Source organism: Apis florea, unplaced genomic scaffold (assembly GCF_048593485.1).
Source record: "Apis florea isolate Af1SG1 unplaced genomic scaffold, ASM4859348v1 contig_3370_pilon, whole genome shotgun sequence".
NCBI lineage: Eukaryota > Metazoa > Arthropoda > Insecta > Hymenoptera > Apidae > Apis > Apis florea.
Window position 1 is genome coordinate 280,563 of NW_028256747.1, and position 26,429 is coordinate 306,991.

General features: G+C 44.2%; 1 protein-coding gene across 3 annotated transcripts in view; it reads left to right on the top strand.

Moving 5' to 3' along the window:
- The window catches only part of Sema1a (semaphorin 1a), a 163,367-nt gene that overhangs the window by 117,496 nt on the left and 19,442 nt on the right, over positions 1–26,429 (top strand). For all 3 annotated transcript variants that reach the window (XM_086912259.1, XM_086912261.1, XM_086912260.1), the window contains exon 3: positions 23,758–23,854. In XM_086912259.1, coding sequence (XP_086768385.1) covers positions 23,758–23,854 — 97 coding nt within the window. The remainder of the gene's footprint in view (positions 1–23,757; positions 23,855–26,429) is intronic.

Genomic DNA, 26,429 nt, shown 5'->3' on the forward strand with positions numbered 1-26,429 from the left:
GTCTAATGCACGCCCGCCGCAACGTAACGCACGAGAGGTTGGCCAAATTAAGGAGTTGATAAGCCTTATCGAGCGACGTGTCTCACGCGCCTCCGCCCCAGGAATACCGCATTCTTGGGGGGGTGCGGCACAGTTGGATCTTCTTGTGCATCGTCTTGAAAATTAACGACCGGACCACAGAGGAGAGGAGAAAGTAGGGGAGGGGCGGGGGAGGGGGGGACAGTCGAAATTGCATTCGAAGGGGAGAATAAATGAAAACTCGGCCCGCCTGCGGAATCCACGAAAATTCGTTTCCACCCGGTGAAGCTCGGCTGCCTCGGCCGGAAGCAATAGGAAAGGCGAAATCTCCCCGGGATTTTCTTACCTCGAGTTCAGACCTCCCACCGGCAAACAAATGTTTCCGACTCGCGCGACTCTCGATAACAACGATGGCTGACTCTCTCTCTCTCTCTCTCTCTCTCTCTCTCCTGCGCCGATCCCATCCGCAATAGCCGTAGAGGATCGTAAAGAAAAATATTCGATAGGGGAGGATATGGAAAATCCGAAAGGGGAAAAATATTTATTTCGCCTCTCCCTGAATCGACCCGGATTCCGACGTTCGCTCATTAACCAGTCGGTCGGGGATGAACAGGGGGGTGGAGGGAGGAAGGATTTTTCCCTCGATCGAGTGTACAGCGTAACCACGACGAAGGGTCTCGGTCGACCGATATCGTCGTCCCAACAAGGAGGATCGGACGGGGGGCCGCCGCCACGTGTCGGCGATGGGGGCGGCGGCTGCTCAATTATCGTTGGAACCTTTTTCCTCGGCGACGCGTCAAATTGTCGCCGGCCGGATAATCGAAGGCGGATACGATCGAGGGCTTTATTTTTCCTGCGCTTGGAGCGAGACGAGGGGGGAGGGAAGGGCTCATCAATCACCGTCACCCGGTCGCCGAAGAAACGATACCCACCTATCTACCTGGGAAGCGCGAAGAAGGGAAGAAGGAAGCTCGTTCCGCACGAATGCCCGGACCGATTCCTCCCCGTCGCCTGGAAAAACTCGATCCATCGGTAATCGCGCCTGTCCGTCCGCTCTCCCCTCCTCTCCTTTCCCCCTCGAACTCGTCTTCGCCGGCGTTGAAAATTTTACACGGCAGAAGGAGAAGAGGCTCTCTCTCTCTCTCTCTCTCTCTCTCTCTCTCTCTCTCTCTCTCTCTCTCTCTCGCTCGCTCCTCGCGAAGAGCGACGGATATATTCGATGAAGAGGAGGAAGGTTCGAGGATTTTTGCTCGTGTAAAACCAGGGTTCGCGAGAAGAAATCGAGGACGAGGGAAGGGAGGACGGGGAGAGGAATTTTACACGAGGTCGATTTGGTTTTTCGGCGAGGGATCGCGTTTGGTTTACACGCCGGATCGACGTCTTGGAACCGCGAACCGAATCGCGGTTCGAACCTGTTCGCGCCGTATAATAGGTGTGCAAATAAGTTCTTTCCCCTCCCTCCCCCCTTTTTTTTTATCCAAATTCAAGATTTTATCACGTAAATCAGGTTACAGCATTATTCAATTGTTTTCAATTGGATATAAGATAACGCTTGTGACTACCAAATTTTCCGCCAATTCTTTGGGATTTTCGTCGACCGATTCCTCCAACTAATCGTCGAGTCGAAGTTTCAAATCAAAATTCCCGGTTTTAAATATCTTTGGTACCACTATTTGCACTTGTTCCGTAACAAACAACGTTCTCTCCCAGTGCAAACCGTTTCAGTAGTTTCAACAATCGATCTTCTAAGCTGGAGAATCGCTTGAAATTGTCGCATAGGACTGGAAACGAAGGAACGCTCTTTCGGACGGCACCACGAACGGGAAGTGATTCGAATTCGTTCGAAATTTGAATGATCGTAGAGAAAAAGGGGAAGGAATTTATTTGCACGCTTAATATTTCTATGATACGATTAATAATCGGCGAACGATTGGATCGCTGTGGTCCTCTTTCTTGAGAAAATCGGCGATTCCTCTTTTCTCTCTCCCCCTCCCCCTCTCTCTCTCTCTCTCATCGTGAAATAAACTTTATTCGGCTAACCAATATTTATCCCTGCACTTTTTCCACACCGCAAATATCGTGGATCCGCGATAAATTTTCAAGTTAATGAGAGAGAAAGAGAGAGAGAGAGAGAGAGAGGAAATCGAAATGTATCCTGGAATTTCGACGACCACCACGACGAATTTCCGATTAAGGGAAACACGACTGTTGGACGCGCGCGAACACCGCCAAGTTTGCTTAAGGAAAAACCAATAACTACGTTCGATCCTGGGACGGAAGCAATCTCGAGGGACGGGCCGCAATTATTTCGCGTTTTTCGCCGCCAATCCTTCCCCTCCTTCCTCGAATCGTCCCTCGAAGGGGTGCGCAATCACAGCTCCCGCGGACATTGAATTCCGCGGAAATCCGCCTTTCTCCCTCTCTTTCTCTCTCTCTCTCTCCCTCTCTCTACGACCGATTACTCCGAGACAATGACGCTTTTCCGCGGTTTACCCGACACCGTCGGCGCAACAATTCCAACGGATCCTCGCCGAGGTGGAAACGCGGCCACGAGAAGGGGGCGGTGGAACGCGTCGTCGACGGATCGTAGACGACGACACGAACGCTCGGGAACGCGGCTCTTTATAACCTCGGTTCCGGTGTTGGAGGGGGAGAGGAAATCGTGGCGTGGAAACTGTTGGCGGAGAAAACTGTTCTTGGGAGGCGAGCGTAGCTCCGGGAAAATAAGAGGCATAAGGCGTGAAACGTGATCCCGACGCATGTCACGTCCTACCTCTTCGAGGAGGAAGGCATGTATCTGCATTTTGCGAAACGTTTAACTCCGTCGGTGATCGCGTCTCGATAATCTCGAGATCCTAAATCCGTGAATTTAATTTCGGAAACGGGACGCGGCGGTGGAAAGAAACGTCGCGCATTCTCGCGCGCGAACGTGGAATAATAATTGGACGGAGGATTTTCGCGAGCAAATACATATTTTTCACACAAATAAATGTTTCGCGTAAATATGTGCTCGGCCATCGATATTTATACGAAACCCGTTAAATTTGTTGGATCAATGAATACAATTAAATTCGATCTATTTGGAATTATCCAATTTATCGTTTGGTAAAAATCGTTTGTAAACAGAAATAAATAAAATATATATATTTATCGCCCCCGGTCAAGGCTTAATACACGAACAAAAAAAGATAATTACATCTCTCGGATGAATATACAATATGTACAAAAGAACCGAAGAGAAATTGTAAGTAAACATAAAAAAAAATAAGATCGATTAATCAATCGTTTTTCGCGCAAATGAAATATAACTATGCAAATAAAATAAAACAACAACGAGAGCAACGATAAAATCCCGTATTCAAGAAATCAAAGAATTAGAAGAGAGAATCGAGCGAGAATTATATATAGAAGAAAGCGATTTAATATATCAAACTGAACGAATGAATTCAAAGATTTTAAAACGCACATATCGTGCGAGTAAACACAACACGCTTTGCAGGAAGATATTCGTATGAACTTTATGTTTACTTTCCTTCTCTCTCTCTCTCTTCCTTTCTCGGGCAGGTCGTGTTTCGAAACATTCGAGCCGAGCGAGACTTTCGGTTCGAGATGGTGGCGAAGGCCGCGTCGTTCGTTCGACGAGAGGGGAGGCAGACGTACACGAGTGTTGGGAACGAAAGGAGACAGAAGGCAACCGCTCGTGGGTTAATTAAGATCGGTGCAAGTTTGTCGCGCGATTTAAGCGTCACGACGACGGCAGCGCGCTCGTCGACACGGCGGAGAAGGATGCAAATAATCCGCGTGCGCTCCTCGCGGTGCGAAGAAGAATTATTCCATGGAGGAAAGGAAGAAGGAACAAGGTGTTCCCCGTCTCCCAAAGTTAAACCGAATAAAGTGCGTGCTGCTGTCGCTCGATCGAATTATTCCGTCCGGAGTGTGTTGTTGTTTTACGGGCGAAGAAACTTGAAACGCGTAACGAGTTGAAATTAATTTCGCGAGCGTCGATTAATTTTGAAGCAGCTAAATTTCGTCGCGGTCGCGTATATATACAATGGCGACCGGCCGCAAACCGACTACCACAATTTCGATGATCGGCCAAGAGAGATTTCTTCCTCGCGTCTGCTTGAATCGTACGGTTTCTTTGACGAGAAGACGTTGGAATTATATTTATTTCATTTATATCCGAACGAGGACGAGCATATGATTGGATTTTTCGTTCGAATAGTTGGAATTCAGGTTTGGTTAAATGGATTCAATATATATATATATACATATATTAGCGTCTATTGCGTTGTTATGTGTTTACAATTGAATAAGTTGATACGATAGGAGGTTAGGTTAAATAATAGATTGAATTATATATATTTCGGATTGAAGCATATATATATTGCTTGGATAGAGTCGCCAATTACTTCGTTATTTTTGATTTTTCCGTTCGAATAATTGAAATTCGAGCTTGATTGAATAGATTCAATTATATGTTGATTTTTCGAATTATATCAGCGCGTTTGTCTATTGCGTACAAGTTCGAATGAATTCGATTATACATTTAGATGTTTTTTCGGGTTATATTAGCACGTTTTACGTCTATTTCGTTACGTATTTGCGTAATTGGATAAGTTGATACGATAAGAGTTCGTATTGCTTTTGATTAGATTATACGTGTAGATCATTTTTCGGATTAGCCCGTATCCGCGTTGCATGTTTGTTTTTCGTTCGGATAATTGGAATTGGGATAATTGGGATCCAATTTATATTCGTCCATCTAATTTTTCGGAACATGTGGTTCGTTAATTTACCGTGGTTACGTGTTTGTTTTTCATACGTAACAACTGTTCATACGGTCGGAGTGATACTTGGCGTTGATTCAAATAATAGAAGCTTAGCCGGAATTCACTTAATCGAGGAAAATTTCAATAATTGGATCAGATGAATTTCTTCCTCGCCATTCGCTTCGTGAATCGTTCTCATCGTCCGTGTATATCGATCGAGAACTGGAGCAATGATGGCGTTCGAATTAAAACGAGGGAAATAGAAGAAGGAAAATGATAATTCGATCAAATTTAGACGCTCGACTACGACACGCACACGTCATTTTACATAATCATCGAGAATCGTTTCTTTTCACCTTGGTTTCGCTCGACGACTTTTCTCCTCCAGTCGAAATGTTTGCGCCGCGAGTTGGAAGGTCGGGTCGAGAGATGTAATCGGTATAAGTGAAATTTCGGTCGATGATTTACGCGAACTTGAAGAAGAAAAAAAGGAGGGGGAGGAGGAGGAAGGGAAAAAAGGAAAGAATAGAATTGAAATTGTTGAAGAATGCGAAGGAAGGGAAGAAAGGGAAGAATTGGCGGGCTGGTAAGGTAAACGAATAAATACTTCGGTTAACTAGCAGAGCTCGCGTTCTTGTCGTCTCTTGTCAAATATTTGTCCGTCCCGCGTTTATTTAATATCCGTAAGCCAAAGGGGGAATCTTAGGCGTTCCGATTTAAAACATAGAAAAGAAGGGAAAACACGGAAGCAAATATCTAGCGATGGTATTTCCCCGACACGGAGGCAAATATAATGTTTTCACGAGTGTATTCGATCAAATCCTCGCGCTGCCCGCTTTCCATAAAAATTCCACGCATTCGTATCCCCCTCTTAGGGGGGAGGGGGAGACCACTACCACCGTCCTCCTCGTATCTCTTCACCTTCTAAGATCTTTAAATCGTTGTTACTCGAATGTTATCCGATTATCGACCCGTTAAACGATCGATCGATTCGTTCGAAATCCATCCAATTTTACGAAACGATATAAAATAAAACTACCAGAACTTACGACGCAACATTTTGGAGCCTAAAGGGTGGTTAAATCAAACTCCCTACAGAATTAATTCCAAAGCGATGCTTCCTCGTCGAATTGAAAAAGCGTGTCAGACGCAGATTGGAAGGCGCGACTGGAATCCCGTTTATCGCTTAATTTCCAATGAAATATCGACTGTGACGTTTCCATCACAGGAAGGTACGCGAGTGTGTATGCGTCGAGTCTCGCGATGCCTAAGATTGCCGTGGCGAAAATTGGGGCGGCCGAGGAAAATGCAATTAAAGGCCGCGGTTGGTTCCACCTTTGAAATGTCGATCGGAATCCGTGGAAAAGCAACCGAATCGAGTCGGTTGGAAACGGGGACAATCGGACATAACTTTGCATGCACGCGACGGGGGCGTGCGACGATTATCGAGCGTCGGATCAATTACACGACAAAGTTTGCCGACCCATTATCGTACGCGCCCGCGAGACGAGCTATTCGATACTGGTTGCAATGTTCCAAATATTTCGACGCCGTGCCGTGTCCCTCGATGGGATTCTCGAAGTTTGAATCACGAATTCGATTGGAAAATTTCGTTCCATAGGTGTCGAAGGATAAAGATTTCTCCCGATATTTTTCGTCGAAGAGAATTAATCGTAAAGGTTGATTGTAGATTCGTCTTTTGATGGAATAAAAATTTGGGTGATTTGATCAGCACAGGTTGCAGCTGGGATATTTTTGAACGATGAAACATTATCGAAAAACGCGATCGTGGTGGAAAAATTTATAGGATGGATTTTTGAGGAGAGAGGAATAATATTTAATATTTCGATGGAAGGGAAGGTAACGTGACGCGTGATAATTGGCGGGACAGTTTGCAGTAGTTAATGTACAACGACGTGTGCGTGTGTGTGTGTGTGTGTGTGTGTGTGTGTGTGAACTGAACCACGATTAGGAATTAATATGGTATGCCTGCTTATGTAAATAATCTATCAGCCTGTGGGCTTCTCTGTGGCCATAATTTCCTGCTCTCTATGACGTGTATAATGAAATTAATTTTCAAGAATTTACATATTCTCTGTACATTGTGTAATTATGAGGGAGAGCAGTGTCCAATCTTGGCCAGGCGACGACGGTTCGAAATAGGGAGGAAAGTTACTCGCATTTTATTCATGAGCAAAGTACTTAAAGGTTTTGCAACTTTCCCCAAACTCGTCGAGAAAATTGAGATTATTGTTCTATCCACAAAGTTACGTAATTTTAATATACTTCGTATGGAGTCTCCGTTTTATATTCCATGAACATTGCAATTGCTTCGACCATTCGCTCGTTGACGGCACGTGTTCTTTCCTTTTTTTTTTTTTCGGGTTTTTAAACTAAAACGGGATTCGTGTTCACGTATATCGTAAAAAGTAATTTTTATCACGTACAAGGTTCTGAAAATTCTACTTAAATGTCCAAGATGATCGAGGAAAAGAAGCTATACTTAAAATTATACTTATAAAATTAGCCAGAAGATTGTTGACGCAGTCTCATCTACGAGAAACGTAGATGGAATAAATGCTTTCATTGATGCTTTCAATGCTTTCACGAAACCACTACGCTTAATACGCGTATTATACGCAATAAAAACTCTGTTCTCGAATGTTCTTATTTTCGAGATATCTCGAAGAATCTGAAACGCCAACCACGCGGTTACAAGAAGAAAGAAAGAAAAAAAAAAAAAAGAAAAAGAAACGGATCTCTACGACCGAGACGAAAAATATTTTCCATCGTAAGGTAAAAATATACGAGGGCGTATAAAACGATGGATGGTATCGATTTCAGACCCATTGGCCGACAAAACGGGTGGACGGGTAAGCTGTCGTGACAGCCGTCATCGCGGTTGCGTGCATTCGTCTGTCATCAAAGTATCGAGGTCCGAGGAGTGGTACCTTTGTAAGCTGTGCAGATAGGTATCGCTGCCCTCTCCCCCTCCCTCACACTCTCCTCGGCTCTGCCACTTGTTGATGCGAACAATTGCCAGCAAACGATTAGGTATGCTTCCTGTCGAACGCACACGCAATCGTACCGTCGACACCTTCCTTCGATACCGTTTACCTTCGTTCCGCCGCCTCGTCGCTACGTGACGATCGCGCCTCCACGCTTCGTGGATGCAACGTTTCCTGCCCGAATTCCCGCCCCTCCGTCGAAATCGTGCCGGAAATTAAAAATTTCTTCTTCCAAATCGCATAGCGTGCGTATGGTATCGATGATAAGGATAGAGAGAGTGGATATCAAAATTGAAGTAAATTTTATATCTATATGCCTTTCGAAAAAAAAAAAAATAATAATAATCGTATAATATTCTCCGTTTTTTGGAGAGAAGTACAATAGAAAATCTCTATTTCTAATCTAATTTGAATATTTCTGAATTTTCGAGGTAAGATTTTTTTTTTTTATCTTTCGATTCACTCTTCCCCATCACCGGTTCCGTATCAATCTTTCAAAATCGTACGATATATTCCCCCCCCCCGTTTCTCGAAATAGATCTACGAATTGGCAGATTTCCAGGGGCTCCTCCTCTCCCTGGATGATTCTCTTTCAAATCGGTGGAAGCGGAACGGGCGTGTGAAGGGTTGTTTCAATCGAGGAAGCCTGCAAATACTCGCGGCTACCACGACCGAGAGATTTTTCGCGGGAAGAAATTGTCAAACGCCCCAAGGAGAAGGTGGCCTCTCTCTCTTTCCACGCAAATAAAGCATCCGCCCGTATGAAGCTTCCACGTACGCGGTGGCGAAACAATAGGTGCCGGTCGGCAAACATCCTTTTGCGGATCGAGGCTCTTCCTCTCTCTTTCTCGAGAGAGAGAAATGGAAGGAAGGTGATGTGCACGAATCGTAACGCAGATATCGTTCCAGTGTTCTAATGTCCCGTGTAATATGAATCCAACAACGCGAGTATGAAATCCGTAGCCAGGAAAACGACACAATAATTTTGGTGGAATCGTGCGGTGTATATGTATATATATATATATATATATATATATATATACACACACACATATATATCCACGTATACCGTAAATAGATTTCGCCCGCTCGTTGGCCGTCAAAGTGGGACCAAAAAGGAGGAATTTCAAGCCCGGAGAGCCACTCGGAAACGGAAACGTTTAAAGAGGCGCTGCCGCGTTAACGCTCTCGTCGCGAGATGGGTCGTCGATGGGTTTTATCCTTTTTCATTTTTTCCCTCCTTCTTATCCCAACGAGACACCTCGGTTATCTTGATTAATTAAAGGGCGGATAGATGCCAGCCACCCTCTCTTGGTTGGTATCGGCGCGACATTGAATGACAGATGACGATCGATACGCCGACAGAGACTTGCTTCGGTCCCCGTGTGGGATGTTGTTGCCTCGTTTACCAACGTGGCCAAGTTTATCCACGCGTGGATTGCAGAGAATTCGCGTTTCGCCGATTAACCCTTGATCGATCGATAGATCGATAGACGAGAGCCGTCATTCGTGGAAACAAAAAGGTGATCCGTAAATAACTGGAGAAACGGGATCAAGGACAGGATTCGATGGAAAAGTGAGCGGCGAGAAGGGGAGGAAGAAAGCTGCTTCGATGGAAAAACAACGGTTCGTCTTGAGTTTTCCTCGGGATTTCTCGAGACGTGGCCGGGTTTATTATACCTGGTTTCTAACGAAAGCGCGGTTTCGTTTCGCGAAAAGGGGGCAACGAGCCGCGAGAGGAATAACAACTGGAAGATTGGTGGATCGATTGCAATCGGATTGATTCATTAAATCGAACCGTTGCGCGTCCGTCGGCATTAAGACGGGCAAACACCGGCTTGTAATCCAATTAATTTGGCCGGGGCGATCGTGATTCGAAGCTATGGGGAAGAGGGGGGCACGTAAAAGCGAGGCCACCGCAGTTGCGTTACGTCGCGTAATTAGTTTCATTAACGGGCCTCGCATGCCAACGATACACCGCCGCCACTTTCATAAATAAACCGCGGTAAGACCCGTCCCCGTCGTTTCGAGTGGACGAGGGTTCGCCGCTCTGTCGACCGCCCTGTTTGCAAGGAAAATTTCAGCTTGGATGGAGATCGACGGAATCGCAAGGTGATTTATCTATCCTATCCTATAGCGGAGGAGACCGAGTTCCAAAACCAAATCCCTTCCAAAGAAAACGAAATTTCTCTTTAACGCTACTATAATCGCTCTGCACAGGATGTCGCGTGATATCGTATGATATGACGATTGGAGTTATTGCACATCGACATTTCTTGTTTCTATCATCAATTCTTTTAAACACCGATCAAAGCAACGATCTTTCTCGATCACATTTTTCGTGCATCGCATTTAAAATACACGACCAATTTCTTTAAATACGCGTATTTAAGACTATTATAATCGAGACGAAACTGCATTGGAGAGATACGGCTCTTATTCCTTTTTTTTTTTTCTTTCTCTCTCCCTCTCGTAAAAATCGAGCCCCGTACCCGAATATTTTAGCAAAGTTCGATAACAAGCAGAATGTTCCACCATAAATTCATTATCGTCGGTGGAACGGAGGCAACGATTGTGGTATGGCACATGGGGGAACACGGGGGAACGGGGTTTCTCGTTTCCCGTTTTCACCGCGGTGCGCGACGCGCTTCCACCCTCCCCTTCTCCCCCTCGATAACGACCGAGAAAATTGAAATAAAGCCGGTCGACCTGTAAAAAAAAAAAAAAAAAAAAAAAAAAAGGAAAGGAAAAAATTGTACGTTTTTCGAAACGCGGATGAAATTAAGGACACGCTCGAGCCCGCGTTTTGTTATTGGGGCCGCGCGATCGAGGATATGTACACGGCGTTGGGTATAAAATCCCCTCGATCGATTCGTTCCACGATGAATTTACTTCCGAGGGAGGGGGGGCCGCGGTGTTTTCAACGATAGTTTTCATCGTTTATTTCGCGGATTTTTCTTTCTATCTGTTCAAAATTATTAGGTTTCGATAAAAGGATTAAAGTTCGCGTTGACGCGAAAACGACGCTTGAATTCGCTTGCTACGAGTTGGTTACGAGATATTGTCAATTTTTGAAACTCGAGGATGATAACGCGTTTTTTTTTTTTCCTCGATCGAGAGAGGATAGATTTTTCGTGGACGAGTTATACGATCCTTATATATTCTTTTCTACAAATTTTTGTCGATACGCTAGATAATTTTGACAAGTTTATTCAACGATAAACGTTGATTTTAATCAATGTATAAATTTTTCATTAATATATCGTATATTTGAATATGTTTATGATATTTATACTTTATATTTTTCGCAACGGTTTTCCATTAACGGGCGTATTATTTTTATCTTGTCCTCCTGTGTTTAAAATGGATTAAAACATGAATTTACACGTACATCCTTGAAACACCAGTGGTTAATTAGTGTCGATACATCACATTCAGTTTAACAGTATCCTGAAATGTATTATCAATCTCTTTGCTAAATAACCAAATAATATCTCTTTTCAGGTGGAAACAGGTATCGATATACACATATACATACATACATATATATATATCACGAAAAACATATTTTCGCTACGAAAATAATCGGCGAAGAAAAATTTTTGCCCATTAAAGAACTTGTAAAAAAAAAAAAAAAAGATTATTGGAATGACGCTCGATTCGAATGACGTGAAGGCGAAGAAACGAGATTCGATCCGCATTCGGACGGTAATTAACCATCGGTTCTGAATTCGCAAACCACGCGTCCATTCTGGCTTGAATGATTAATCCCGCATTTGCGTTAGCCCGCACTCTGCCAGCCACGATGCAGTTTCGCCGACGATTCACGCTTGCGGCTCGCCAATTATCGCGAGTCGTGGTCCAACCCTCCTCTAAATCCTCTTGGAAACTCGAAAAGGGAGAAAAATCTATCTACCTTCGCTTCGATACGCCCGAACACACGAGAGAAAGGAAATTTCACCGATCGGGTTTAAGCGATCGGCGAAAAACCGGGTTGTTCCTCCTCGAGGAGTTAGCTCCTTGGAAAACGTGGTCGTGGAAAACGGTTGCGAGTGCAATGCTGTGTAACGCATCGAGTCGAGCTCGCTCTCTCTCTCTCTTTCTCTCGATTCAGACTTCCGCTCTGATCCGAGCTCGATATCGCGCCACCCTTGGCTGCATTCTCTCTCTTCTCCTCCACGTCAACCACGGATTCATCCTTGACTTATCACCTAGATAAGGACGTCTCTCCTCTTTCGTAATAGCGGAGTTAGCCGGGTTTATATCCAGGGAACTAGGTCGAGCTTGAAGGAACAACTTCGTACTCGTTCACACCCACACCCCCGTTATCTCGCCGCTTCTTTATTTCGCTTTTCTTCACCGGCTAATTGAAGATCGCTCGAAAGTTTTCGAGGAGGACTCGCCTCTCCAATTCGAAAATTATTCCTGCTTAGATCCTCGTATCGAAGGTATCTGTTGCTCGAGGATAAAACTGTTTCTTGGAAGAGTGATTCGCGATAACGTAACGATGTTTCGCGGTGGAGAAGAAGAAGAAGAAGAAGAATCGGCTAATTTCTTTGTTTCAATTTCGCCGTTAACGCGATTTTAACTTATTTAAGGGATTCTCCAAGGCGGGTCGTACAAGTTCTCTGGACCAAGATTCGATTCATCATTCATTCCGCGTCTAAGTCCAGAACGCGTCGTTTTTAGAATCGCTGCTGTGCTCGAATCGCTATTCCCCCGTATCTCTCGCTCTTGAAAAGGGGACTATTGAGAGCCGACCTCGTTTCACGCGGTATCGCGTGCTTAGCATCTTGTAGGGAGGATGCCTAGCCAGAAGATCGTGGGAACGAAAGTCTCGTGGACTTTTTTTCCTTTCTTTTTCTTTTTCTTGTAGGGGAAAAAAATAAATTTCGCAGCGTACGACGTGTTCGCCAATGCAAACTTTGTTCTATGACCAACAGAATATTCAGCAGATCCGCATCTTTAAATTTGCATCTCTCTCTCTCCTTGTCGATTAAATTTTCCACAAATGCGCAATAAACGATCTACAAATTCACGTATAATCCCATTTCGTATCTCAAGAAGTCTGGATCCGCGCGTAACATTTCTTGGCCAGAATGACCTCCCAAACATGCCAGCCAAACTTTTCTTATCTGGTATACGGGAAGGAAGAAGAACCGTGGAGAGATTTTGCTGCGATCGAAGGCCATTATCGGGGTGACAATGCAGATACATGGAGGGAGCCGCGTTAACGATCGAATCACCGACCGACTCGTTCCCCGGACGGATGATCTCGTTTCCTTGGTGTCTCGAGACCCGGAGAGGGCAGCATACGTTGCCAAAGTGTGCATCGACGCGATAAATGCCAGGGTCAAACCCGTGAGCCGAAGTTCCGCCATTTTACGCTACGCTACGTTTTTCGGTACTCCCCAGCGAACGTCCCTCCACACGATTCCTCTCTCCACAACCATTCCGCATAAAACTTTACCGCGTCTACGTCCATTTTTAGCAGTGGTCGGAAATTGAGTTATTCGCTGGCTCCTCGAATGCCGGTCGACATAAGGGTTGCGGTTACGGTGGGATGCATTCTCTGACGGGTGGAAATTTTTACACGCGAGGAAAATACGATGATGACGAACGAGAAGGAAATTCAAGAAGGGATATAACTATTCTTACGAATCGAGATTGCGGAAGAAAATTTAAGTAGAGATTTATCCCCCTTTTTTTTTTCTTTTTCATAAAAATTGGTAAAGTTTCGTCGGAAAGTAAGCGATTCGCTTTTCGAGGGAATAACGATTCCCAATTTCGAGCCGAGTAGAAATATAGTTCACGTGTATAATAAACGTCCCCTCCTCCTCCTCCTCCTCCTCCTCTTCCCTAGTTTCGATATTCGAACGTTTCGATGGCTTGAAATAATTTTCCATTACCGCCGCGTTCGCTTTCCCCTCTCGAGAAACGTTTATTCTCGACTCCCGGCCTTTTCGCGCACGACTTCGACTTCCTCGACCGGCTCGATATGAAAGAAAAACTCTCGTCGAATGTAAATGGAGGGCGATATAAACGATATTCCCAAGCAACGATGGGCCATCGTTTTGGGCCGCGTTTTCCAACGAATCGACGAAGATAAACGTTTGCATTCGCGAGACGTCGCAAGGCGTTCCGGGTTTCTCGAGGTGGAGGAATCGCAAAAAGGGTTTAAAGGGGACGTCCGATAGAAGGGGGGAGGAGGCGGTCGATTCGCAAACGAAACGATTGGTGTCCCTCGTTAGCGATGTAAACTCGATGGAAAGGAAGGTTGGAAAGGGGAGGGGAAATAAAAAGTAAATACGAGGCAAGAACATTCGGGGGACGCCTTTTGCGACGACTTAACGGCATTGTGGCAGAATCGGACCTTGCGTCTCTCTCTTTCTCTCTCTCCTTCTCGACCTGCACCCTATCTACCCTTCCTTTTCCCCCCATCCACCACCGGAATTACGTGCTCGACAGCCTCGATACGCTATTTCCCTTCACGTACTCGATGCTTCTCCGCAATCGAGCAATTCTAGTTAAAGTGTTCGTCTCCCTCCTCCCCCTTGGAATTTGTTCTTTCCAATTCGATTCGATTAATCCCGCAAGGATTTCGGGATTCTGCAATTCAGAATAATTCTTTCATCCCCCCCCGTTGGAGGATGTACGCGTGCCCTCGATTCTTTTCCCGAATAACCGACCTTTGAAACTAAACTACGGGTATCCTTTTTTCTTTTTTTTTTTTTTTTTTTCTTCCTTTCACAGGGACAGCTTGACTTCAACGACAACCGTGCGTTTAATCACACAGGACAATTTCCTCTAAGAAAAATCGCTCGCATCCACGGTGGTGGAAAAAATTCCACGTAGAAATAGTTATCCTCGAGTTGGATCTCGCTCCATTCGTTTGTTCTTCTTTTTTCTCTCTCTCTCTCTCTCTCTCTCTCTCTCTCTCTCTCTCTGGAATTGCGTTTAAACGTAATTGAAGTGGGATCAGTCTGATTCTTGGAGAACACTGACCGCTCTCCTATCCAATGATAATTTTTCAGAAATCTTTCCGTCTTTGTCTTACTCTCCTCTTTGCCCCTCCCTCCCTCCCCTTTCGCTCTGTTCCGAGGTTTGCTCAAAGAAAATTGAGACGTGGAAACGCGTGCGCGCGAAAGACCACCCGCGGCTAATTTAATTAAAAGTTAAATTACGAGGGACGGAGTCGCGGACACCGCTAATAAAGTATTGGAGACAGAGACATCCGGCTTGCTTTTTCATTCGAACAATTTATCTCGGCGGAAAACGCACGGCGGAAAGTTCTCCCCGCCGCGCATCCCGACTGATGATGAACAAACGAAGAAACGAAGAACACGGGTAAACAAGAGCAATCCGTGCCAACAGATATTTTTACGATCTCTTGAACGGAGGTAACAAGTAACAAACAATTGTGACGCACAATCGTTTTAAGACGTAGAAACGGATTCATGCGATCCGTCGTATAAGAAATTATTCAAATATCGTTTGACGATACAAATGAATTTGGAATAGAAACAAGCGTCCCGTTGAAGGAATATCTCGACGTTGAAACGCGTTAATCAGGAGGGAATGGAATTTTCGAAAAGCTTCTTCCATTCTTCCATTCATCCTTTCCTCAACGAAGAGGAAAGAGGGATCGTCAAGGATCGCGTTTACGAGTGATCGCGTTTGACGGTGTTTATTGAAAGAAGAAAAATTGACGATAAATGCTCTACGCTTCCGGAGAAAGATACACGCAACAACATCTTATAACAATTAAAACTCGTCCCGTATACAATAAAGAATCTCAAATGGATCCAATCTCGATCCAATTCGATCATCGGATGATTTTTCGCGAGAGATCTTGTTTCAACCGTCTCCCCTCCGCGCACTTTTCGACGCCCGGCGATAAAAGGGGCGAGGGAGAAGGGATGGGCTGATGGCCTCGTTCATTAGTCATGGTTCAACCGCGGGTCGAAGACCGCAGCAGTTCCACCTGCGCGCGCGTGTGTGTGGAAACACGACCGGAAGAAGAAGGAGGGGGGAGGGCGAAGAGGTAGCTGCAGGGGGGCCGTTAAAAAATAATGGCCTGGGGTCGTTGCAGGCAGCGGCGTCACCCTGGCACGTGCGAAACTTTAATGACTTTCGCTCGACATAACGCCACTCTTCGTTCCCCTCCCCTCCCTTTCCTTCCTTAACCCTCCTCTCCCTCCCCGTGTGTAAACCGTGTGTGGAGGGGGGTGCGTGCGCGGGGGGGTCCACTCGTGCGGCGGATAATCCACTTCTCGGCCACGAGAGAACTCGCCTCGATATCCCCCCTTGTAGTCCGCAGACGATCGGATCGCGAGATAAAACCTCTCTCTCTCTCTCTCTCTCTCTCCTCCCCCCTCCCCCGCCTTCTTTTCTTTATTAATTCACCGGCCGGTTCCGGCTTATCTACTCGACTTCCTTGTAAATGGATGCGCGGACGTTCGCTTCTGGCCGAGAGAAGGGAGACGAAGTAATGATAAAACCGTTTGCAATTTGCGGTGAAATTGACCGTGTTCAAACTTTTTCGTATATTTAAATATGCCTAGAGTTATATTATATCATCGATGACTTTCCAAGAAATATTTGTACTTTGTCTTGCTCCTACGCGATAGGAATAAGTATACGAGAAGTGTCGATAGGTGTTAGACAAGAGTCTCTCAAGAGAGAATGTAATTATTACATTTGTTGGATGAACAAAAGGATACCGACTATGGAATGGTAACACTGCTAGTAGCAACGTTCAATAATAAAATTATAGATAAAATTTCAATGAACTTTATACTCTATAACAATGTTATAAAATGTAGGACGTACGTAGGGTTTATGATTTTAATATCGAGTAAAGTTTGGAGAGGAGAAGCGTAGGAAGCGAAAGGAGTTTCGTGGTCAAGTCGAAATATGGAACGTGTTAAACGAGGCGAGGAAGGGAATAATCGCGATGGTTGACGCGGCTCGCGTTGCGATGGCTAAGTTCCGAAAATTGTTCGTTGGGCCGCGATCTGGACGGTTGAACGACAAGAAATAGCGCGGGAGGGCGGGGGAGGGGTTGGAAGTCTGGGTTAACTTTGAAATTGTTCGAATGGAAGTTACGCGAAATTTCGTGCGAGTCCCGAATAACTGGGAACAATCGATGGCTCGTTTAATGCGAGACATTCGCTTTATATATTTCCCCCGAAATTATTTCCCCCCAGTTATTTTTGGCGTGAAAAACACGGACGACGTTGTTAATTAATATCTCTATACGTCAAAGCCTATGGCTTGTTGTGTCGTTCGACGCAACAATGGGGGGGGGGGGGGGGAAGATCGATCGATGATTGGACACTATTGATATTAATAAGCTTAAAAGTTGAAATAATTGCAATATTCATAAAGTGGGATGGGATTGCGTGCACACTGTGCGTTATAATTGTACGATAAATATGCCGTTGATATTTTCAATTTTCTTTACGATTTCACGATTTGCTTGAAAACTTAATGATTTAACTTTATAAGCATTAATTAACAAGTTATAAGAATAAAATATAATTAATGGACTACTGGATTTTTATATTTTATATGCAGTTAAAATAAGTGTTCAAACATTCGAAGAATAAGGAAATACGTTTCTACATGCAACAACGAATCACGTAACTTTGAATTTTAACTTTGAGAAAAAGGTGTGAGAGGAAGGTAAAAATTTTCGGTCGTAAAAAAATCCATTGAGAAAATGAAGAAGAATCGTATCATTCAAGCCCTATTTTTCGATTCATCCAGATATCTGAATCGGTTGCCAAGATACGAAGACTCGAAGTGAACGTAGGGCAGAAATTACGAATGGGTCTGCGACCGAGTGACCTACATTTTTTTCCAGGAAACACGTACCATGTTTTTCGCCATACCGTCATTTGACTGGGATAGTTTGGGATAGGTCAGTGAGACGAAAAGGTGCGAGCAAAAAGTTCGCAGCAAGGAACGTAGTAAACGATTAAAAAAAAAAAAAAAAAATACCTTTCTCTTTACACAACGATATCTCGGAGACCGGAAGTCGTATCGAGACGAGGAAGAAAGCATTTTAAAGGGCAAAGTTTCGCGCCCCTAATGACCGTTCATTCGTTTACCGGAAGTTATTATCTTGGAAGTTATAGCGGTTCGAACTTTTCTTAAATTTAATAGAATTTAATTAAACGCGAGATAAACGATTGAAAATTATTCTTTTCTTTTACGCGACGATATTTCGGGAACCGGAAGTTCGTATCGAGCGTTTTAAACGATCTTCCGATAATTATTTTCAAAATAATAACACTTAAACATCTCTTGAATTTCGATACAGTTTGATCGAATTTTGAGACACGGTTATGAACACGTATTTAAGAGAATATCGCCTTGTCCGATTAATTGCCCGTTGAGTCACAGTTTCGATTTGCAAATTTCGAAGGTATTCTCACCCTCCTCGAATAGAATTTCAACGATGTTCAAACGAAACTTGGAAGAAAATCTAAATTCGGCAAGGGTAACAAAAGAGGTAGAGGCAGCTCGACGCGAAATTCGAGCTTTGACTCGTGCATTTAATTGCTATCCCTCTCTGCCGTTCCATCATACCCGGTTTCTAATCACGGCCTTAGAGCCGACATTCTCACGGCGAACGATCCGCTCGAGAATTCTCGTTCAATCTTGTGCATCTTTCACCCCGCTCGCTATATTCCTTCGATTCCCTTCTGCACGGTCTGGCCGTGGGGAGGGGAGGGGAGGATGGCGCGGAGAACGATCTCTCGGAAACTTGGATCGAGGAAGTTTGACGGCCGGGCCGTAACTTTGGACGCGTTCAATATTTCCGAATACGCGGTGGCGGCGTTCCACGGCACGCCATGCCGAGTCCTGCCGTGCCACCACCTCGAGAAACTTATATACGTGATTTGTGGCCTCGCCTCCACCCCTCCACTGGACCAGATAAATTCACTTGGGTCAATTTTTTACCGGTTTCCACGGAACAATCCCACGTTGTATAACCCGCGCCCGCGTTCGAGATACCGTGAATTATTGACCGCCCGTTCCCTCGAACTCTACGAATCCAGTTTCCACGCCGAGACGGATATTTAATTTGAAATTTGCAACGATAACACGCGACCGTCCACGATGCACGGTCTGCTACTACCAACTTCCGCTCGTAGGATCGATACGGAGCAATTTTTTCTCCTTCCTTTTTTTCTTCTTTTTACATCCAGTCGGAAAGTTTGAATTCAATTTTAATTCTAATTTATCCCCTTAACGAGCCAAGACGTATTTTATACAATTTGAGCAATTAAAATTTCGTCGAATTCACGGGTATCACCGGGATATGCGAGGATGTATAAAGTAACGAGAAAAATTTGATTATACGCAAGATTGTGTTGGTATATCATATTAAATTCAAAAGCGAAATCGTTGCCCAACGATGAGTTGAAAATTTTATATATATATCACTTTCATATTCGATGGGACGAATTGGAACGCTCCAGGGTTTAATTAATAACGCGATCGCCGACCTAATGATTCATCTGTTTAACAGTCACGGTATAGGAAGTTGAAGTCCGTGACAATTTTCCTCTTCTCTCGAGAATACAAGTTGAATTTTCGTCGTAGTAAGTCCGCGTGGTAGTTACGATCTGAGGGAAACACGTAGGGACGGACTTGCGGCGAGTTACCCGTCACGCAATTAACGCCAGAAATTGAAGTAGGAAAATGAGAGTGGAAGACAGGAAGAGTGAGCATCGAGTTTGATCGCTTTGTGCCGTGTTTAGAGTTAAACACGACTCGAGAATCCCAATCGCGATACCAATTTGTCGTTTCGGACATATTTTAATTGCGATGTTTTTTTTCGATGTTTCATTTCATTGAATAATCGATATTCTTAATTTTTCACGATTTCACGCGTTCCACAATCCCTTTTCGCACGACAATGCGACTATATTTCGAATACCGATTGTATTATACGAAATCAATTCAGACGGCCGTGGCGTTGTGTACATCGTATTATAACGATATACTTACATTATTGCCGCGTGAAAGAGACCCATTGGCACGTTCTATAAATACGTAGCCGTATCAATAACGTTCATTCAATCAAGCGACAACGTTCATTCAACAACGTCGATGTTGGAAATTAAAACTAATTTGTTTCTTTTGTTCCATCGCGTTTCCGCTAAGAAGAAGAAGAAAAAGAAAAAAACCGTACAATTGCTCTCGTCGCAATTATCGAAGCGCAAACGAAAAAAGAGAGAAAAAAAAAAAAAAAAAAGACAAACAACAAACGTGTACAAACGTCGACTAACCGCTTCCCGATATCTCTCGTCTCTCGTCGCACCACGATATCGAATCGGCGTAACGAGTTTTCTTTCTTTCGAAAATTTTTCAAAACGCGAATATTCCCATCGGTAAATACGATCTCGTCCTATTTCCTATTTTCCCCCATTTTGCAACTTTGTCCTTTGTTTTTTTTTTTTTTTTTTTTTTTTTTTTTTTGCAAAAAGAAAAACACGATATCCGCCGCCAGGGACTCCGCCGTCACCGTTTGATTTTTGTTGGCGACCGCCTCGAACGGTTGAACCGGGGGCAGCTCGTAGAGGGCGAAACGTTCCACCTCGGCGGGTTGCGTTTTGCATCGGCTTTCACGGATGAGTATTGTTTCCCCCCTGAGAGAGAAAGAGAGAGAGAGAGAGTCGACGTTCGCCACCGCAAACTACCGTCTCTCAGCCCTCCTCAATCGAGGAGGGACATCGCGATACGCGGAACTCGTCGGTGCGAGTGACGGAGTAATATTCCTGTCAGGGATACGAGACGAGCGTAAGGGAATTTTGCGTGATTAATACAAGGAGTTGCATGCATACACACACACACACACATACATTCTGGTTTCAGCTCTCTGGTTTCATTCGACCTCTAATTTCGAGCACGAAAATTAGAGCGAACCGATGGAAACACGGGGAATCTTTGCGTTTTCGGTCGGCGCGCGAGATTGCAATCGAGCGGCTAATTTTGGAAAGCGATAACCGAGCGGAGCGAATCTAAAGCCGATGGGAGGATTACAAGCTGCCCCGTTTAATTTCGAAGCCAATCAACGAAAGAGACCGCGCGTTTCCCTCCTCGTCCGTTCCTTGTCCATCCTCTCTCTCTCTCTCTCTCTCTCTCTCTCTCTGTGTGTGTGAACACGAATGCGCAAAAGGTGGTACGCGAATGTTAGTTCTTGGAAAAGAAGGGAATAATGCAAGGGAATGCTTCGAGAATCGGAAGTTAGTCGATTTCACTTATATATTCTTCGATTCACACGAGGACGAAGCTTGGAACGGAAAACGTATTCGGTTCACGATTATCCTTCTGAGACACATTATTATAGAAATTATATATATATAATTTCATTTCGATTTCACGAATGATCGAAAAAAAAAAAAAAAATAGAGCAGCAGGAAGCCTGGGAAAACCGACACCGATCGAAAGATCGGCAAATCGGTGGCGATAATGATCGGTCGGATCAATGGGTCACGTTGGACGAGCACGATAAAAAGCGGTCAAAAGCAGGCAAACCGTAAATATAACCGCTATAACGTTTTCGACGCGGAAAACGTTTAATAAGCGGGACAGCTCGGCTGTTGGGCTATGACCCGGAGCGATCCTCGTTCCGATTTTCTATCTGCTGGAAAAGCCCCTCTCTTTCTCTCTCTGTCCAACCGTCGATCCTCCCGGGGCTTCCCGTCGGACGAGGACGAATGTAACGCGGTCCAACGTGACGTTAATTCGTTTCCAGCGCAAGACGTATGATCCTCCGATAATGGTCCGTTCCCATTTACCCGGTATTCCGCGGCTATCAGCGACCCAAATTGCATACGCGAGACACGCCGCTCGAATCATCGATATTGACTGGTGTCGGAGAACCGCGTTAATTGCACTTCAGACGTTACCTGACCGGTGGTGGAGGATATAATCGCGGCAACGTTAATTTCGCCAGCCACGTTGCGTCCGTCACTCGGCTCCTTGTTCAACTCATCGTCTCGTCGTTTCCCCGAACGTGACGAAATAAAAGTAAACGACTCTCTGGACCACGGTTTAAGAGGTTATTAACTGTAAAATATTCTGTAGTCGCTCGAAGGTTCCCTCGAAGGAAAATTGGGGATGGATTTCTCGAAAGTCGATCGGAATTATATTAACCCTTTCGACTATTACTGTAGTCCCTGTGCACAAGATGTTATTATACGATAGGAGTTATCGCGGACATCGATGGAAACGCAGCATCGATACTTTCTTTTTTTCAATAAACACGATCGAAGCGACTCGAATCGCTCGACGATCTTTCTCGAGCATCATTTTTGATGCCCTGCGGTTCGTTCAGCGGACGTAGTCGCCCGTAGCGAAAGGGTTAATTACGACGAAGTCTTGCGACGAAGGTCGAACGCGTTCCCTCCACCCCACAATGGCTCCCTTCACAGTGGATGTCGCTTGTTATTCTCGATCCTATCTTGCGTGTTTATCTCCTGGAGATCCACAGGAAGGGAGATAGATCGGTGACGTTGACTGACATCGAAACACGACTGACATCATCCAACGCTGGTTTTACTGCTTTATAACTTTAACGTTCGTCGTTTCTTGGAGGAAGAAACGGTGTAATCGTTACGTTTCGAGGGGGGGTTGGAGCGAGGCTCGCGAGGCTCGGTGATTAAGACCTTTCACGATACACGATAACGAGGCTCGCGAAATTTCGAGGGAAATTTCTCGGAAATTTGTCCGATGGATGGAACGAACTCTCGTCGTTTCTGGAGGAAGAAGGAGGAGGAGGAGGAGGAGGGGGAAGCGATCGATCGGGGAAGGGGTGGTGGGTGAATGGAGGGAGGGCCCGTTGAAACTAATAGATAGGTAATTAGCGGATAATGAAGTGGCTTCCTGCCAGGTGAAAAAATGGTCGATCGGCCGGGATAGATCCATTAACGATCGATCGCCGCTTTGTTCTTTGGAATCGCGGTCAAAAGGAAACTTATTACGCTTGTTAAGCCGATTTGCGGCTCGCCGCCCCCTCCGGTCGAGGGAACGACGGTAAATGGGATTATAAAAATCGAAGCTTGCGGATGTAAATCTTTTCGGATGATGAATTCCTCGCTTTCGATTGCTGGAATTTCGTTGGAATTACGTCCACCAACGATAAATCCATTATGTCGACTTTGATGCTAACTATTGTTGTTGTTGTTGTTATTATTATTATTATTATTATTATTATTCAGATATAGGATAGTTCGACTCGATTTATACCTGTGCTTGTTTAAATCTTGCTGAAGATTTATCGATCAACGCATTGGAAGCGTCATATTACCATACGATACGAGTCTATAACTGGAAATCGGTCTATTACTAGAAATTATAATTACGGTCTTAAAACGGTGGTATCTAGATACGTATGTTAAATTATGCACCTATATACGATTCATCGATATTTACCTGTCGATATTATACGCCAATGTTGGCAAAGTTTAAGACTCTTAACGGAGTGTTATTAATTTAAGCGGTTTATACAATGTATGTATTATATTTAAATATGGAGGAGGAAGGGAGAGAGGGGGAGAATTAATAAAAAAAAAAAGACAACCCAAAGAGGATTTAAGAGGATTTTTATTTTCAAATAACGAAGGAATTCCTTTCGCTGTTGCACGGATGTACTACTGATTACTCAACAATCAGATTGTTAAACCTACGCAACGCACGTGATATGCGTTGACAAGACGCAGAATATTCAAAATACTTGGGGTTTCATAATGGGCAGTGTTATGCCATTAGCGCGAACGTATCCGCGAATGATCCGAACGCGATGACCCCGATGATCATCGTGTGAACAGAAACGACCCTCCCCTCCCTCCCTTTAGCTGCTAATTAGACGAATAAGGTAATTCCTCCTTTGAAACTGTAGAAGGAAAACCAACCGACGTTCCTCTGCTTTTCTTTTCCAGGTGCGGAAGATGTGTTCAGGTTTACGGGGAACGAGACGCACACAGACTACTTTCGGCTGGTACTCCGGGACGGGAACTATCTTCTGGTCGGCGGAAGGTAAATAGAGGATTCATTTGGACCGAGTGCTTTAATTAAAGGACCGTTTCTTCTTATCCGTTTCTTTGCAACCGGGTTTCGTTCGAGGGCCCCCATGTTCGCGATCGAGGGGGCCCCCTCTCTTCTCTCTCTCTCTCTCGATCTCTCTCTACGTGTGCCGACTACTTCCTCCCCGAGAAAATCTCGTTTCCTCCCTCCTTCCCTCCCTTTCCTTCCCAAGATGAATTCCAAGACCGGCCACCACCGGCGCTGTTCCCGTTAATGAGATCGTCGAACTTTATTTAGAAACTTCTTTGTACGCCTCTTTTTTCTCTCTCTCTTTCTCTCCTCCCCTTTATTTTACGAGCCTTCGAATCCCAAGCGCCGGCGGAAGCGCGACTTCCTGCCGGTTCTTTAAAAAACTTTCTTCTCCCCCCCTCCCCCCCCGAATCTAGGGAGGCCACGTAATACGTAATTAAAATCGCGATATACATCGAAAATCTGGAGCACGGATCTCCCTCTGCATTTTCCTTTTATCTAGGTCGGCCAAGGATTTATCCCGACTTCTCTCTCTCTCTAGGACACGTTGCCTATATCTTCTTCTTCTTCTTCTTACGGGGATGATCGGATAAATCCTCGATCGATTATCTCGAGGAACGGGGGAGGGAGGGGATCGATGGACGATTCCCGTATCCGATAAGAAAGAGCAAAATCAATTAATCTTCGCGTTAACTCTCCGTTCGAATCGTTCGTAGTCATGTTGATCGATCGAAGTTTGCTGTTTGTTGTCGGGAAGGAAGGAAGGAAGGAAGGAAGGAAGGAAGGAAGGAAGGAAGGAATTAATCGCGTTCGATTAATTGCACGCGATTATTACACGATCTTCGAGCAAATAATCTTTCGTTTTCGATTCTTTTTTCCCCCTTCCTCCTCCGATTGTTTCTCCGCTTCGAGGATGGTCGGTCGGCTCGAAGGGTGGAGGGGAGGGAGGTTAAATCGCGCGCAAATGCGAGCTGTCGCGAGACAACGGGGTAAAATTTGCAGCAGGAGACCTCTCTCGGAATATTAATCTCGAAGCGGCCTCCATAAATCTTGGCCCGCTTGTAATAAACGGATCGTGGCTTCGAATCCCTGTAGAGGTTCCCGTGGCTTTTCCATCGACCTTTTTTTTTTTTTCCTTTCTTTCTTTCTTTCTCCTCTCTTTTTTTGCGCCTCGATTCGAACGCGATGGCTGCGATGTTTCCTGGGGAACCGTACCGATCTCCCGCCACCGATAAGCGAACCGGGGGTAAAACGACGCGAAACGGTGATTAATGCACGGGATTCTACACCCGTGTGGAGAAGAGAGAGAGAGAGAGAGAGAAAGAATATGGATCGCGCGAGAGAAATAGGTGGAGAAATTTCCGGGATATACGGCGCTCAAGATTCGGAAGAGTCGCTTACTTAACACGAGGAGGGGGAGGAGGAGGAGGAGGAATTCGAAAATTCGCCAGATCTTGGGCGCACTTACCTCTCACCCGTAAATTCTCCCGTGAAATCCTTTGCATCGCGACGCCAGCTTTTATGTCTCGCGTCTATCGTCATCAGCCATTTTTGCGTTTTAAAATTCCGACAAAGAAAGGAGGAGGAGGTTTAGGTTTAAATAATAGACTAGGAGGGGGTGATTAGTTTCGTTGGATTCGAGAAGTAATTCTTTTCGTTTTTTTTTTTTTTTTTTTTTTTTCAATTCTCGGGTTCACTTTTGAATTCATATGTTCAGGATTCGTTAGTTAGATACGATGAATGTTATTTGCAGTGAGCGAGGATTAAGAGGAGAGAGTTTTAATTTGAAAGTTCGTGTAGTTCGAGTAATTGAAAGAATCGAGGAATAAGAAATGTAGTTTAAGAGATAGAGTAAATACGTTGATTGCAAAGTGTTTGATATAAATAACGAAATAGAAATATTATTGATGTGATATAATGTATGGAATAATACGTAAGATTTATATTTTGTAGTTTTGTTTAATTGTTGAAACAAATGCGTTGTACAATATCACAATTTTTGTTTGTAATTCGGAACAGAAATAATTATGAAATAATTAGATGGAAAATTTTTGCTTTGACAATGATTTCAGATTTTGTGTAATTGTTAATTCGTTTGCACGAAATACAACGATATTTTTATTAAAACGCAAAAATTTATAATTGATTTGATTTTTTTTTTTTTAATTCTTTTTTAAAGATATGTATATTTTTTTCAATTTTTTTAGGGAAAAAATTTTACTTTTTCACATGACGTGTATACCTGTCAAGTACCGTTAATTTATTTATTTAAATGGCGGGTATTTGAGTGAAATTTTTTATTAGAAAATTGTGTAAATTAATAGAGTTATAGCGATTTGTTAAGAATTAAATTTGAATGTATTTTCGCTTTTTTTTCAAATCACCCTTATCAAAGTCTGTCGGAACGATAATTCTGTCAATTTTCAATCATTTTTTTTTTTTTTTACTCGGTATACGTGTAACTGACGGGATTGTCATTATTGTGTCGTATCGTTATTTGATTTTTTGAATTTTTATATTCACGTAAAAAATCAATTACTTTTTTGAAATAGAATAT